The sequence below is a fragment of the Cetorhinus maximus genome, chromosome 5, assembly GCF_964194155.1.
Source record: "Cetorhinus maximus chromosome 5, sCetMax3.hap1.1, whole genome shotgun sequence".
Lineage (NCBI taxonomy): Eukaryota > Metazoa > Chordata > Chondrichthyes > Lamniformes > Cetorhinidae > Cetorhinus > Cetorhinus maximus.
In genome coordinates this window covers 109,750,600-109,764,247 of record NC_135883.1, presented here as the reverse complement: position 1 = coordinate 109,764,247, position 13,648 = coordinate 109,750,600, and the positions used below count along the sequence as shown (strand labels likewise).

The 13,648-nt window shown below is 40.3% G+C and overlaps 1 protein-coding gene across 1 annotated transcript; it reads left to right on the top strand.

Annotated features, from left to right (window-relative positions):
- The first annotated feature begins 335 nt into the window (after positions 1–335).
- On the top strand, positions 336–13,281 carry coq3 (coenzyme Q3 methyltransferase). The gene is made up of 6 exons (XM_078542294.1): positions 336–622; positions 2,344–2,481; positions 5,529–5,628; positions 6,758–7,000; positions 11,501–11,660; positions 12,841–13,281. Exons 1-6 carry the CDS (start codon positions 378–380, stop codon positions 13,050–13,052), a joined length of 1,098 nt encoding a protein of 365 aa, XP_078398420.1. The 5' UTR covers positions 336–377; the 3' UTR covers positions 13,053–13,281.
- The last annotated feature ends 367 nt before the right edge of the window (positions 13,282–13,648 follow it).

Genomic DNA, 13,648 nt, shown 5'->3' with positions numbered 1-13,648 from the left:
CTATTTCAGACTACGAAGACTTCATCAAAACTTATCGAGATGCAACCAACACTCCACAACACAAAGCACTGGGAAAACACAGTGGGGCCGGCAGTATCTTATTTTGAACATCTGTGAAGGACAAGGCATAACAGTCATGGTCTTGTATATAATTTTAAAAACTCATTGGGGATCAAAATGCCCACTTAATGGTCAGTGTATCTTAAGTAATTAATCGCAAGAGTGTAGAGTTGTCTCAGACTCAGTCTGGTAACGTGCTATGCAAATTGTACCACAACCGCTTCTGTGAATGAAACTGGATAGAGTTGTCAGGTGCACGTGTTTCCGCCGGACTGCAATAACTGCTGCACCGAGAGTGCGCTGCAGCAACGGCGGCAATGGCAATGTGGAGAAGGTTGTTGTTGTGGTGCACCTCGGGGAGGAGCCCTCAGTTTGGGCTTGCCTTTGGGGTTCTGGAACGCGCTGTCCCGGCTGCGTTCTGTGATTGGAACACGGTGCTGGCATGGTCCAGATTCCGAACGCCAACAGCCACCAGTCTGCAACCGTGCACGGACGGCGCGGCCCCCGGAACAAGCGGCTGTAGCAGCGCAAAGGCACCTTACAGCTGCAGGCGTGCCAGCCGGTGAGAAATGACCACATAAATATTTGTGATATCGTTCCCCGCTGAAGGACCATCAGGATGCGCTGCAATTTCACAAGAGACGTTTTTAAAAGCTTTGGCAAGTTTCGAGAGTGAATTTCAGTGAGATAGTTTATTCATGGCCACCCACATTAGTGGATTCAACAACTACTTAGATATTTATATCGTGTCCTTAAGATACTATTCCAAGTATATAGGCAAAAAAAAAACCCCAACAGCTAATAGTGGGAAGTAGGGGCAATGACTGAAGCAATGTTAGAGATGTAAAGTTTGGAAGGAATAGCAAAAAGCTGGAAGAGAGGAGTATGGGGAGCGTTTTAGGCTAAAGGACTTTGTCACAAAGGTAATCGACCATAAATAGTAACATAATCTCGAAGAAACAAAATAAACCTTGCATTTGTACAACAACTTGCATTTATATATTGCCTTTCACATAATGAAACATCCTCACAAAAGTGCTATAAAACAAAATTTGCTACACAGAACCACTTTAGGTGATATTAGGGCAGATGGCCAAAAGTTTAATCAAAGACCTAGAATCATAGAATGACACAGAAGGAAGTCGTTCAGCCCATCAAGCCCCTGCCGGCAACTGCAAGAGCAATTTAGCTATTCCCACTTGCCCATCCTCTGCATTTCTTCCCTTCAAGTGCTTATCGAATTCCCTTTTGAAAGCTACAGTTGAATCTGCCTCCACCACACTGTCATAACCTCTTGTGGAGTAAAAAGGTTTTTTCTCATAACATCTTTGATTCTTTTGCCAATCACCTTAGATCTGTGTCCTTCCTCTATCTGTAGTCTCTTTCACATCCTCAGGAGACTTCCTATCTAATGAATTACCTTTGAAGTGTAGTCACTGTTTTGTTAGGAAGGGTAACAACCAGTTTGTGTACAGCAAGCTGCCACAGCAGGGGCAGGGGCAGTGGTGTTGAATGTTGACTAGGAAAGCTGGAGAACACCTGGTTCTTCTTTGAAAAGATACAAAGGGATCTTTTACATCCACCTGATCAGGTGAAGGGAGCCTCAGTTTAGCATTTCTTCCAAGAAGAATCAGCTGCAATGCAGCACCCCCTCAGAACTGCACTATAGCCAATATTATGTGCTGCAGTGGAACATGAACCCACAACCTTCTGACTTGGAATGAGAATGCCATCTACCACTAAGAAAAACAGACACTTTCTTTTAATCTCATATCAGGATGAGAAACTGCCGTTCAGCCTACTTGTACCTGCTCCATCTTCCGGCTGATTGGATTCTGAGGAACCAATGACCTCTCTTTTTTCCCCACTGCCCTTGCTATCTGCTATAGCAAAATAAAGAAGTGTTCTCAAAAATTTCTCTCTGCCTAGTCATAGGGGATCAGGCAAGCATCTTGCTTTTTCAGAAGAAAATACATTTAAACTTATCAAATTAACAGGAATGCAATGGCTTTCATTATCTGCATGTATACAATAATGTCATTCTCTGTTTGTGAAATATCACACGCTCTAAATTAATGATCTACTGGAACTAAACGTAAAGGTGATGGCAGTGGCTGCCGATTAAATGGAATGCTGACCTGAAAAGCACTTCAAGATTTTCCTACAAAAATCTATTCATAATATCTAACGTTAAATGTCATCTGGTTAAAGAAAAAAACTTTCAATTTTTGAAAAGGTTGTGAGATGCATTATTTACTGTGATTTGCTTCTTTGCTTCACTAGGATGTACAGCACATCAAAGACAACTGTGGAACCTGGTGAAGTGAAGAAGTTTCAGGCGTTGTCACAAAATTGGTGGGATAGACATGGAGAATTTGCAGCTCTACATGCTTTAAATGACCTCCGTGTTCCTTTTATCCGGTATGGTAACATTTTAGTTCACCACATACGGTGAAAATATATAGGTTGATTTTAGAATTTGTGACATTTAGGAGACCAGAAAAACTGCCCTACAAATGCCTTATTATATGATTTTGGAGAAGAGGGGTTGATTAAATTGCCAATGAGCATGCAGTACAACTGTGCAAGGTGATGTTGTGCTTTGCTTATATCACCATATTTTATTTTTGGAAACTCTTTTGTTACATGGTTACAAATATGCTAATTTTTTTCAAGAAAGAAGAGAATGGGTAGCCTCCGGGTGGTAACTTCTCTTTTGGATGAGACTAGAGTCTTTGCCTCAGTTAGGCAGTGAGTTTTATAAATTCTTATATAGGTTCCACCTTAACGAGCATTTATCTGGTTTTGGGAGAAGGGGAGAGAGGAAAAGGAAGGAATTTAATTAACATACAAACAGGTTGTAATGGCAATTTTATTTTGAACTGACCTCATCTGCTATTTTGATTTGCGATCCATCTGATTAATCACGTAAGTAATATTTTCCTACATACACATTATAGCATCATTTCACAGAGAGTGATTAACAACTGGAGAAAGTACCAGAGAAGGTGGATGTGATAGGTCACTAGGCTCATTTAAGAAACAGATAGATGCTACAAATGGAAAGACAATAAGGTTGAGAATTTAGAATGGTAAAATCAAATGGACTGAAGGACACTCTTCAACTGAGACTTGTAAACTTGTGGAAGTAAATGCCATGGTTATGCATCTAACAAATTAAAGAGGTTTGCCCAAAGGTTTTGAATGAAAATCCACCAAAATATAATATTCTGATTTAATTTGTCATTTAGAACTAGTGCTTTGCTTGTCGTCTTGTTCTTAATGTTGAGTGAAGACTATAAAATACATTTATATGTTTCGAGTGAATATAGTGGGCTAAATTTTGCCACAAGTGTTGGGAACCCAATGTTGGGATAATTTCCATGTTGTGAACCTGCTTAACACAGCAGTTCGCCTTCTGGCTGAACTTCATGGGAGTTGATCAGTTAATAGGTCTTCTCCCTGTTCGTCGCCCAATTAAGTAAAGTTGGCCAGTTCTGGAGGCGGGAACTGCGGAATGTGCAGCCGACTGCAAGGGGGAGGGGGCCAGCAACCCTCACTGTGTGACCATTGGAAGCGCTGCTAAGGCCCAAACCGTTGGAATGGTAGGGAAGCACTGGAGCCACCACCATGATCAGGGGAGAGGCTGAGACCTCATTAAGCCCATGATAATTCAACACATGTCTCCAGGAATTTGCATGTGACATGGGGAGATCATAGCCCTGTCATTTTCTGCCAGAGACATTTGGATTTCTTTCAGGTGTAACACAGCCTCACCCTCCCTGCAGTGAAGCTGCCTTCTCTCACTTGCTGTGATGTGAATACAGCGGGGGATCCACACGACACTGGCAGAATTGCTGTACTGCTATGATAATTATCATTAAGTGGCTCCTTAATTAGTGGCCCCTCTGCTCTCGGTGGTGGGATGGGTGGATGTTGCCGTCACAGCTATGTGCCTGCCTCCGGGAAAAGTGCAGAGAGATGCAAATAGCGCACCTTGGGGAACCAATCCGGCATTGTATAGTCCAATTTTCCAGGCCGCTTCACCTCCAAAGTGTTAGGAAATTTCTGCTCAATATCTCTCTCATAGCTTTCAAAGTGTAAAATGAAGCTTTATCTGATTTTAATCACTGGTTTCTAAAACCAAAATTTCTGGTTGATGTTTTAAATGTTCGTGTTGTATAAACCCTAAGCTTGCCCAGGCACTGCATACTTGTGAGCATTTGTGTCTTTATTGGGGCCAATGCAGCTCTACATCCAAGAAGTTAATTTCTTTTTTCCCTATCTTCAGACGAATCTCAATCCAACATGTTTTTATTCAGTTCTGTAAATAAAATGAAAGCAAAGAGTGAGGAATATGGATAAGAATGAATGTGAAGAAGACCAAGATAATGGTGATAAGCAGAGACCTAACCCCGGATTTGAAAATTGAAGTAAATGGACAAGTCCTGGAACAAGTGAAAAGATTCACTTACCTTGGACAGATTATCACAGATGAGGTAGAGATGTGATTGTGAGATCTGAAGGAGAACTGAGATAGCTAAGACCAGCCTTGTCAGGATGAAAGACGTGTTAACATCAAAGAAATTGAACCTGAATCTTAGGGAAAGAATGCTGAGGTGCTACATTTTGTCATCTATGTTTTATGACTTGGAGTCACGGACAGCAAATAAAGAGACTATTGATAAGCTGAATGCATTCGGGATGTGGGCATATAGGATGATATTCCACATATATTACACAGGCAGAAAGACTAATGAGGAAGTGCTGGAAATGGCTGGAGGAAAGAGGAAATTAGTGCATGACATAAAAGAGAGAAAGATAGAATACTTGGACCACATAGTGGACAGTATTTGAATATTATTGGAGAGGAAGCTTGGCAGGAAATGTAGGGGGAAAACAGAGGAGAAAATGGATGATGGGCATAATGGACTGGATGCAGTTGAGTTATGTAGAATGTGTAAGCATAGGACAGATAGAGTTGGAAATCCACAGCACTCAACCTGGGAAGAAAATGACACAACCAACGAATAAACCATGATTTTTTAAGTTATAAGACATGCATGCCAGACATAATTTTATCAAGATTGTTCCAGTTTTGTCACTCTCCTATAATGTTCCAGGAACATTCATTGGGCCAACTCAATGCTCTGGTTTTATTAAGCAAAACATTTAAAAAAATCTGACTGATGGCTTTAAATGAAAGGTGACAGCTATTGCATCCAACTTTTGATTTAAATACCATTTATTTATGCCTAAAACTAGTCAGTTACTATCTGTATTACTGGCATGTCCTGATTTTATAACCTGTAAATCGGGACATTTTTTCCTAAGGGATGAACATACTGTCAGAATTGAACACAGTTAACTTAAGGCATTGCTTTCTTTTTCCCATTGTAGCACTTTAAAGGCACCATTGAGGGAAATGTTCTGCATAGGTAATCATTTTTTTCTCTGATCTTTCTTAGTGACGCATTGTTGACAAATAATGAAAAACAGCAGTTAGGATGTCCTCTTCATGGTTTACGAATTTTAGATATTGGCTGTGGAGGAGGGCTACTAAGTGAGGTATGATATAGACTTGTGATAATGATAAATGGATTCACTGTTTATTTACAGAATAGAGAACATCTTAACGAGCAACCTGCATTGTTATGGTTCCTTTACCACAGTAAAAAAATCCGAAGGATAGGGACCTGGGAGAGTGTGTGATAGGAAAAGGCACGACCGTCCATTGGGCTGTCCAGCTTACAACCACAAGAGGGCCACATTTTATCTTAGACACGAACTATGGCCCACATTACTAAAATGAAATATTTTTACACCCAAATGAAAGATGATCGCTTGTACGTTGTAACAGTATATACAAAGCACAAGCACACAAAAAAGAATTGAAGTATTAGGCCTGAAAGACATTTATTTAGAAAGAAGAAACATAAGATACAAATAATACATGCCTTCGGTGTGAACACTGGACGAATGTCCTCATTTATGTGAGCAGATATATCTACACTATCTGGGTAGTGGCAATCCAAAGCAGATGATAAAGTGATTTGTCACTCAGCGAAGAACTAACTCTTAATAGCTTAAAACTCCTAATAACTTAAAAGCTCTTTCTACTTACCTCCTGCTCGCTGCCTTCAGCATGCTGTTCCTGTCCACTGACCCTCCCGTTCACCACTTCCCTCCCCGACCTTCCTGATCACTGCTTCCCTCCCTGAGCTGCTTGCTGCCTCTCCCGCTCGCTGACCCTCCTGCTCCCTCTTGCTCCCTCTCCTGAACCCTCCCTGTGGGAAATTTTGTGGGTCGCACGTAACCCTTTGGCTGGCTGTTAGCTGGACAGCTCTGGGTTAGATTCAAAAGAAAAATGTCAATTACTCACTGCCTCAGATATCTCCCAAGTCCTCCAGTAAAAGTGATCTGTCGCCTTAGACAGTCTGTTCCACACATTAACTACCATATTTATGAAGCATTTCGGCCTAAACTGGCTGTGCCTCTTTCCTGAGCTTGAGTTTGTACTTCCTGTGACAATTTAGGATGTATTCATTGGATTCAACCTATATATTTCTTTAAGAAAAAAAACTTTTAGCTAAAAATATATGTGTGATTTTACTTCGGCTTTTTACATTGGCTATAAAATGGTGCTTTTCTCAAAATGTTCATAGACATTTGTTAATGTTACTTTTGACTTATTTAGCCGCTTGGTAGGCTTGGAGCAATGGTTACTGGAATTGATCCTTTGAACGATAACATCAGAACAGCGGAGATGCACAAATCATTTGATCCAGTCCTGCAAGAACAAGTTCAGTACGCTGCCTGCTCTCTGGAGGAAATGGCAGACGAAGCAACTGGCATGTTTGATGCTGTTATAGCCTCTGAAGTTGTGGAGCATGTTGGTGATGTGGAAATGTTTATCAAATATGCTGCACAAGTGTTAAAGGTAAGGTTAAAAAAAACTGCGATTTTATTTATTCATTCACAGGATGTGGGCTTCACTGACAAGGACAGCATTTATTGCCCATCCTGTATTGCTCTTGAGAAGATGGTGGTGAGCTGCCTTCTTGAACTGCTGTCATCTGTGTGGTGTAAGATACCCTAGTCGATTATACACAAAAAAAAAGCATGGTTAATCGCTAATGATTAAGGCTTTTGCTTCCTTTTTACCTATAAATAGCTTGTAGATTTGTATTGTAACTAGAAATAATGAAATGGTGAGAGTTGTTCAATCCCAGGCTGCTTTTGGGTTAATGTGACACAGTAGAGTTAGCTCACTGTGCTGTTTAGCTTCTGCTGAAACAAGAAACATTGTGAAACGAGATGACCAAGATTATCTCATTTCCTTATCTCAAGACTATTAACTTAGGTAGGGAGCTGCAGGATTTTGATCCAGCAATGACTTAAGAATTGGCGATATATTTTTAAATTAGGATGATATGTGACTTGGAGGAGAACTTGGAAATGGTGATGTTCCCGTGCATCTACTACCCATGCCTTTGATGAGGTAGAGCTTACGATTTTGGGAGGTGCTGTTGAAGAAACCCTGGCGAAGTCATACAATGCATCTTGTAGACAGTACTACTGGAGCCACATAGCGCTGGTGATGGAGGAAGTAATTATTTAAGGTGGTGGATGGGTTACTGATCAAGTGAACTACTTTATCAAGGATGGAGTCACGCTTCTCGAGTGTTGTTGGAGCTGCACTCATGCAGGGAAGTGGAGGGTATTCCATCGCATTCCTGAATTGTGCCTTATAGGTGGTGAAAGGGCTTTTGGGAATCATTGGCAGACCCCTTAAAGACTCTCCACCATCTGAGAAGTGCAAGTTAGGATTGTGATGTATGCTTTGCAATAACATACAGTTCAATACCGTATTGGCAATGTAGTCTGTTTGATAAGTATCCTGCCATTGTTACCAAGTATCCATTGTACCACTAGTGCACTGTGACTGAGACATGTGCACCTGCAGGGTAGGCTACAATGCCACAGTCATGTCATATGCATATAAAGCTTTTAGAAGATAGACACTGCTTTTAAAAATCAGCATGGAATATGGACACTGTACCTTCACAAAATGGACTCCAGAGAGTCAGGTGACTTATTTTGTGGTTTCTGTACAGATAGAGGCTAACTTCATGTCTGGACATGTCTCTGGAAAGTTGTTAAAATGTAAATGGCCTTCCCAGGTGTTGATGACCACCTCTCCATTTCAGTTGAAACTTAAAGTAACGGTGGCTGTTAGACCCGCTGGCCCATGAAAATGGGATTTCAAATGAAGACATTCAGGAGGCTATTCATGGCTAGAATTTTGATGGGATATCATTCATTTCCCATTATGAGTCAATTACATCTGACATCAATTCATCGTGTCGACAATGGAATACATCAATACTGTTGTCACAAGACTGAAACAGGTTGGAGATAGCCAATACCTTATTCATCCACAAGGGCAGCCCAGTGAGTCAGTCTGGGATACCAAGACCAGAGAGAAGCTATCTCTCATCCAACACAAGATTAGATCCTGCCACAAAAATAAATTAATCTTAGGCAGTGAAGTAGGGCTAATTTGTTTTACCTGCATGATCATATTTCTTTACTACTGAACTGGACCACAATTTTGACTGAAAAGTCACAAACTTCCAGCCTCCATTGTCTTCAGGGAACCAAGAGAGAATCTTTCAGGCCTGCAATGTTTCAACCACCATGTTAGGGACTGTTTAAGGAAGTGACCTGTTTCTTTTATCCTTTGAGTAATTTAAGTGCATGTTACATCTTTAAAAATCATCTTTTCTTGTGTGTATGCCTAGTATGTGTGAGGAGTGAATGTTTGTTGTGGTTACATTTCATGCATTGTGAGAAATAAACATTTATCCTTTCTTTTGATTTAAATGTATTAGAAAGCCTGTTTTGTGCCTGTTCATTAAATTCACAGCACTCAAGGGGTAAAACACTCCTTCTCAAAAATAAATCTTGATGTGGTCAGCTGAGAGGTGAGAAAATGGGGAAATTATCCCACATCACCTCCCCCATCTGCAACAATAGCAACCCACCAAGTTTATTTGGTATTTGGTTGGCACCTCCCAGTTCTGCGAGATCTACCTTCAAGAAGAAAAAAAGAATATCTTGCATTTATGCTGCACCTTTTAAGATTGCCAGACGTCCCAAACTGCTTTACAGCCAATTAAGCCTTTTTGAAGTTTAGTCAATGTTTTAATGTAGGAAACGCACCAGTCAATTTATGCACAGCCATGTGATAATGACCAGATAATTTGTTTATGTGATTTAGATGGAGAGATAATTATTGGTGATGACACTGGGATAACTTCCCTGCTCTTCTTTGAAATAGTGCCATGAGATCTTTGACATCCAACATCCACCTGAGGGTGCAGATGGGAATTGTTTCCAAGTTACTCTCCAAATGACACACCACTGAATTGAACATATAATGCAGTTCTTTCATCACTCGGACGTAATTCTGGAATTTTCTAATTCACATCATTTCGGTTGCACTGTTAACATCAGGATTTCAGCAGTTTAAGGCAAACCCCCCACTAGCTTCATCTCGAGGGAAGTAAGGTTAGGCAATATTACCACTGCCCATGTCCAGAAAACAATTTATTTCTAAATGCCGGAAGTTATCTTGACTGACGCTCTGTTTCAGTGTGAGAGCTGTATTCCTTGTTAGTGAACTTTTGTTATGATCTTTGTCTAAAAACATTTGGGACACTGTGTGTGAAAACTATTTGAATTACATTTAAATTTCACCAGTATGATGAATGAAATGTGATCTCAGCATAATAAAATTGTTTTGCAGTATTTTTATACCCGCAGGTTTCTGAATTACTCTGAGCAGGCTGGTTTTAATTGGGTTGGAGGTGAAATTTTTTGATTGGACTACAAAATCCGATGTTTTGAGAAGCTACATGTTAAAGAAATAAAGGGCAGAATCTTCGGCTCGGCGAGCATGGGCACCTCTGTGCCTCAGGGAGGTTTGCATGCGAAAGACCGAGCTCCCGACTCAGGCAACCCCCCCCCCCCCCCCCCCCCGCCCCCCCCAGCCTGCACAGGGAGTGCATAGTGCTTCCAGGCGCGCGTCACACTGGGCGGGCCTTAATTGACCCACCCACGTAAAATGGCGGTGCCCAGCCGATCGGGGGCGCCGATCCACTGCACGCTCGCCCGCCCGCCCCCGCACAACCCCCCCTGACGGGGAGAAAATTCTCCCCAGAGAGTAGGGACAGGCAAACGGAACATGCCCAGGCATTGCGCCTTTTTTGAATTAAATAAAAGAGGGAGGGACAGTAGTTCCCTGGTGCATTCCCCATGGCAACACCTCGACCAATCAGAGTCAACAATCTGCACCCTTTTCTCGTTCAATATAAATTGTTGCTCCCTTTGAAATTTGGCATTCTTGTGTCTGTCCTGAAGAGTGCAAGAAGAAAAACTTCGACAGCATGTCTCTTTTTTTCAGCAATACTCAAGTTCTGTACTATCAAATAGAAAGTAGTATTTCGCTGCTTCTTTCTGAGGGGATATGAATGGTTTGATCTCAGCCTTTACAATGAAACCATTCACAACTTGCATGATTTTCTCCAGAACTATCCATTTGGCTCTATAGGCAGCAGCTGATGTCCTCATATTACATATGGAAAAACCATTATGTGGAAAAACCAGTACAACTATCATATATAGTATTATTTAGTACATAATACTATGTACAAAAGGGTATGTAGTAAAAGGGTACTATATACACTTTCATATATAGTAGTTAAAACAAAAGGCTTGCATTATTGCTATAGCATACAGTTGAATGAGGATAGTAGTAATGCATTTGCACATCTTATGGTGAGGTCTGCTGCTTGTGAGCTTCAGGTACCTAATAATGGCTCATGTCTGTACTTACTGGCTATCTAACAGGGTGGAGGGGGTTGTAAGCGAATCAGTCCTGCAAGACAGACTTAATATTCTTATGACCTTCCATCTGGAGGTCTGTACATGAAACAGAGGGACCACAGGCAACGTTGCTGATCAACCTGGCCCACTAATGGAACTTGCCTGTCAATTTTACACGCTTAGCAGCAGGTAATCTTGCAGATTGAAGCTCTCACAGGCAGAATGTTTGTCTTGATCCACTCAGGTTAAGTTACATGGTTCTAGTTCATTTAGCTGTGTACACTTAACATCCTTGAGCCTTAGTTGTGCCAACCTACACTCAAACTCTCTTAGGCTGGTAAGTGGGATGTGTTCCTACACAAGCATGCTCCCAATAATTGGAAAACAGAAAGGTGGATGTGGTTTCTCGGTAGTTTGAACTGGAAGTCAATGGGTTTCTACATGTCAGATATCCAGCTGACCAGAAAAAACAATATTATTAAGCTGATTTATAATAGTCTGGCAGTTCACAGCTGCAAATGACTGAAATAAGTTATTCCTTCTTAATCAGCCTGGAGGATCACTGTTCATAACAACAATTAACAAAACGTTCCTGTCCTACATGCTGGCAATTGTCGCAGCTGAGAAGATATTAAGAATTGTACCAAATGGGACACATGAATGGGAAAGGTTCATCAACCCTGATGATTTGGAGAAACTTCTAGTGTCCAGTGAGTAATACGGATTTTTATCTCTTTTATTTTTAAAGATATATCTCTCACATAGGAAACAGGATAACCTGTATTTTACCCTTGAATTTATTTGGAGCTAAATGTATTTTAATTTGGGAGTGTAGTTTTAAAAATTAGGTAAGTCAAATTGCTCATTTATTATCATTCAACTAGTTAATCAGGACAGGGCAACATGAATGCATTAGCTAAATATTTTTGAAAATGAAAGTAGTTTTTTTTGAGTAACAGTTCAAGATTGTAAACATTGCAGGTGATCTATATGAATGGTAAAAAGACACTGTTGTGCAGAGCATGGATGGCAGAGGCTATGCTATGGTAATTCACCTCATTGTAACATAAGAGCAAGAAAGCCATGCTGCTATGTGCTGCAAAAGAAAGCTCAGCTTTTTTCCTTGTCTTTCCAGAAAAAAAACACCTCCTACTTTCCACTTCCATAGTTCAGGCAGATGAAAAATCTTAATGCACTATCACTGATATTTTTAAGCCAACCGTTGGGCAATGAAGATCTGCCTCAACTGATCCTTCCTTCCTTCCCCTCTCCCACCCTCCCTTCCTCTTCTTTCCCCTTTTCACCCACCCCTTGCCTGGTTGCATCATGGCGACAGTTGCAGTAATTAATTACAAAACAGCAGAAAGGCACATGTGATATGCCTGTCTGAACCTCTGATGAACAAATAATAAGCTTGTGCTCTTTCACTATTCATGCTGTTTACCTGAATTGTTGGGAAATTTGCTGAGTTTTAAGGATGTTGGACAAACATTTGGAACTTGTGACAAATAAACTGGAAAACAGCTGAAAAATAATGATAATTTTAACATGCTAAAACAGTAAAATCTAGCAGTTTTTTTGCATCTATGAGATTTTTTTAAAAAATTCTTTGTAGAAAACCAGTCCTGACTAAAATGGGGGAGCCTGCCTTTGCTGTGCTTAGTTTGTTGTTCAGCTCTATACTTCATGCAGATCTCCCTCAACTCAATACATTGGTAATTTATGGAAAACATCAATTACAACTTATGTTCATTGTTAAAATAAAAAATAATGGATCAACGTTTTCATATTTTGTTAAAGTGAAGACATAGCCAAGTTTTTTTTTAAAAGTAACAAGTCAATATATCAGATGTTTTTCTTTAAATGCTTTCCTTGTTTTTCCATTTCTAGGTGGGTTCACAGTAGAGACTATCAATGGAATGCTGTATAATCCCCTATTTGGTTCCTGGAGTTGGATTAGTAATGCTGGTGTAAATTATGCACTACATGCGGTAAAAAATAAAATTGAAGAGCAATCGGATTTCATGTCAGAAAAAGGTGACAGGAAAGACAATGACACCTATCAATCAGAATCCAGTGTTGGCTCCACAGTCAAATTGTAGGAAAATGAGCTATTTAATCTAGCACTCCCACAAAAATGCTGCTTTACTAATTTAAACTGACCGACCAGACTGATTATGCTTGATGGATATCTACTTCATCAAGGATGGGCAATCTTTTGAAGCTGGAAAACAAAATTGTAACCAAGCAACAAACCACCATTTTTAAAAACAGTGTATTGATGTGCTGTCTGTAATTAAAGTATTCTGTGCAATCGATTTTTGAAATCTAGACCAACAGTGTAACTTTTCTTCAGCATTCTTTCAAACTATTTACTTAAAACCTCTCATACCTATTCACTCTTACTCCTTCTCCTTCTTAGTCACTCTGGTTTTTCTCCCATTACAATGATTATTGTAAGATCTCCTTTGATTTTAGGGAATTTTAAATTTATGTTTGTGCATCAGGTTTGAAGCTGGCAATGTCAGCATTACAGAATTTTGTGCTATAAAGTGGACAATGGTTACTGGGCCACGTTTATCATTTAGCCCAGTGACTTCTTTAAAAACTCCTATGAGATTAGTAATACACAGCCTTTCTTTCCAGAAGTTGTGTTCATTATCTATGAAATCTCCTTCTCTATCTACCTGAGCATCCT

Coding starts and splice junctions, on each gene's coding strand:
- coq3 (XM_078542294.1), top strand. CDS start 378: ATGGCAATGTGGAGAAGGTTGTTGTTGTGGTGCACCTCGGGGAGGAGC. Junction 623..2,343: donor AGCTGCAGGCGTGCCAGCCG/GTGAGAAATGAC, acceptor TTGCTTCACTAG/GATGTACAGCACATCAAAGA. Junction 11,661..12,840: donor GGAGAAACTTCTAGTGTCCA/GTGAGTAATACG, acceptor TTCCATTTCTAG/GTGGGTTCACAGTAGAGACT.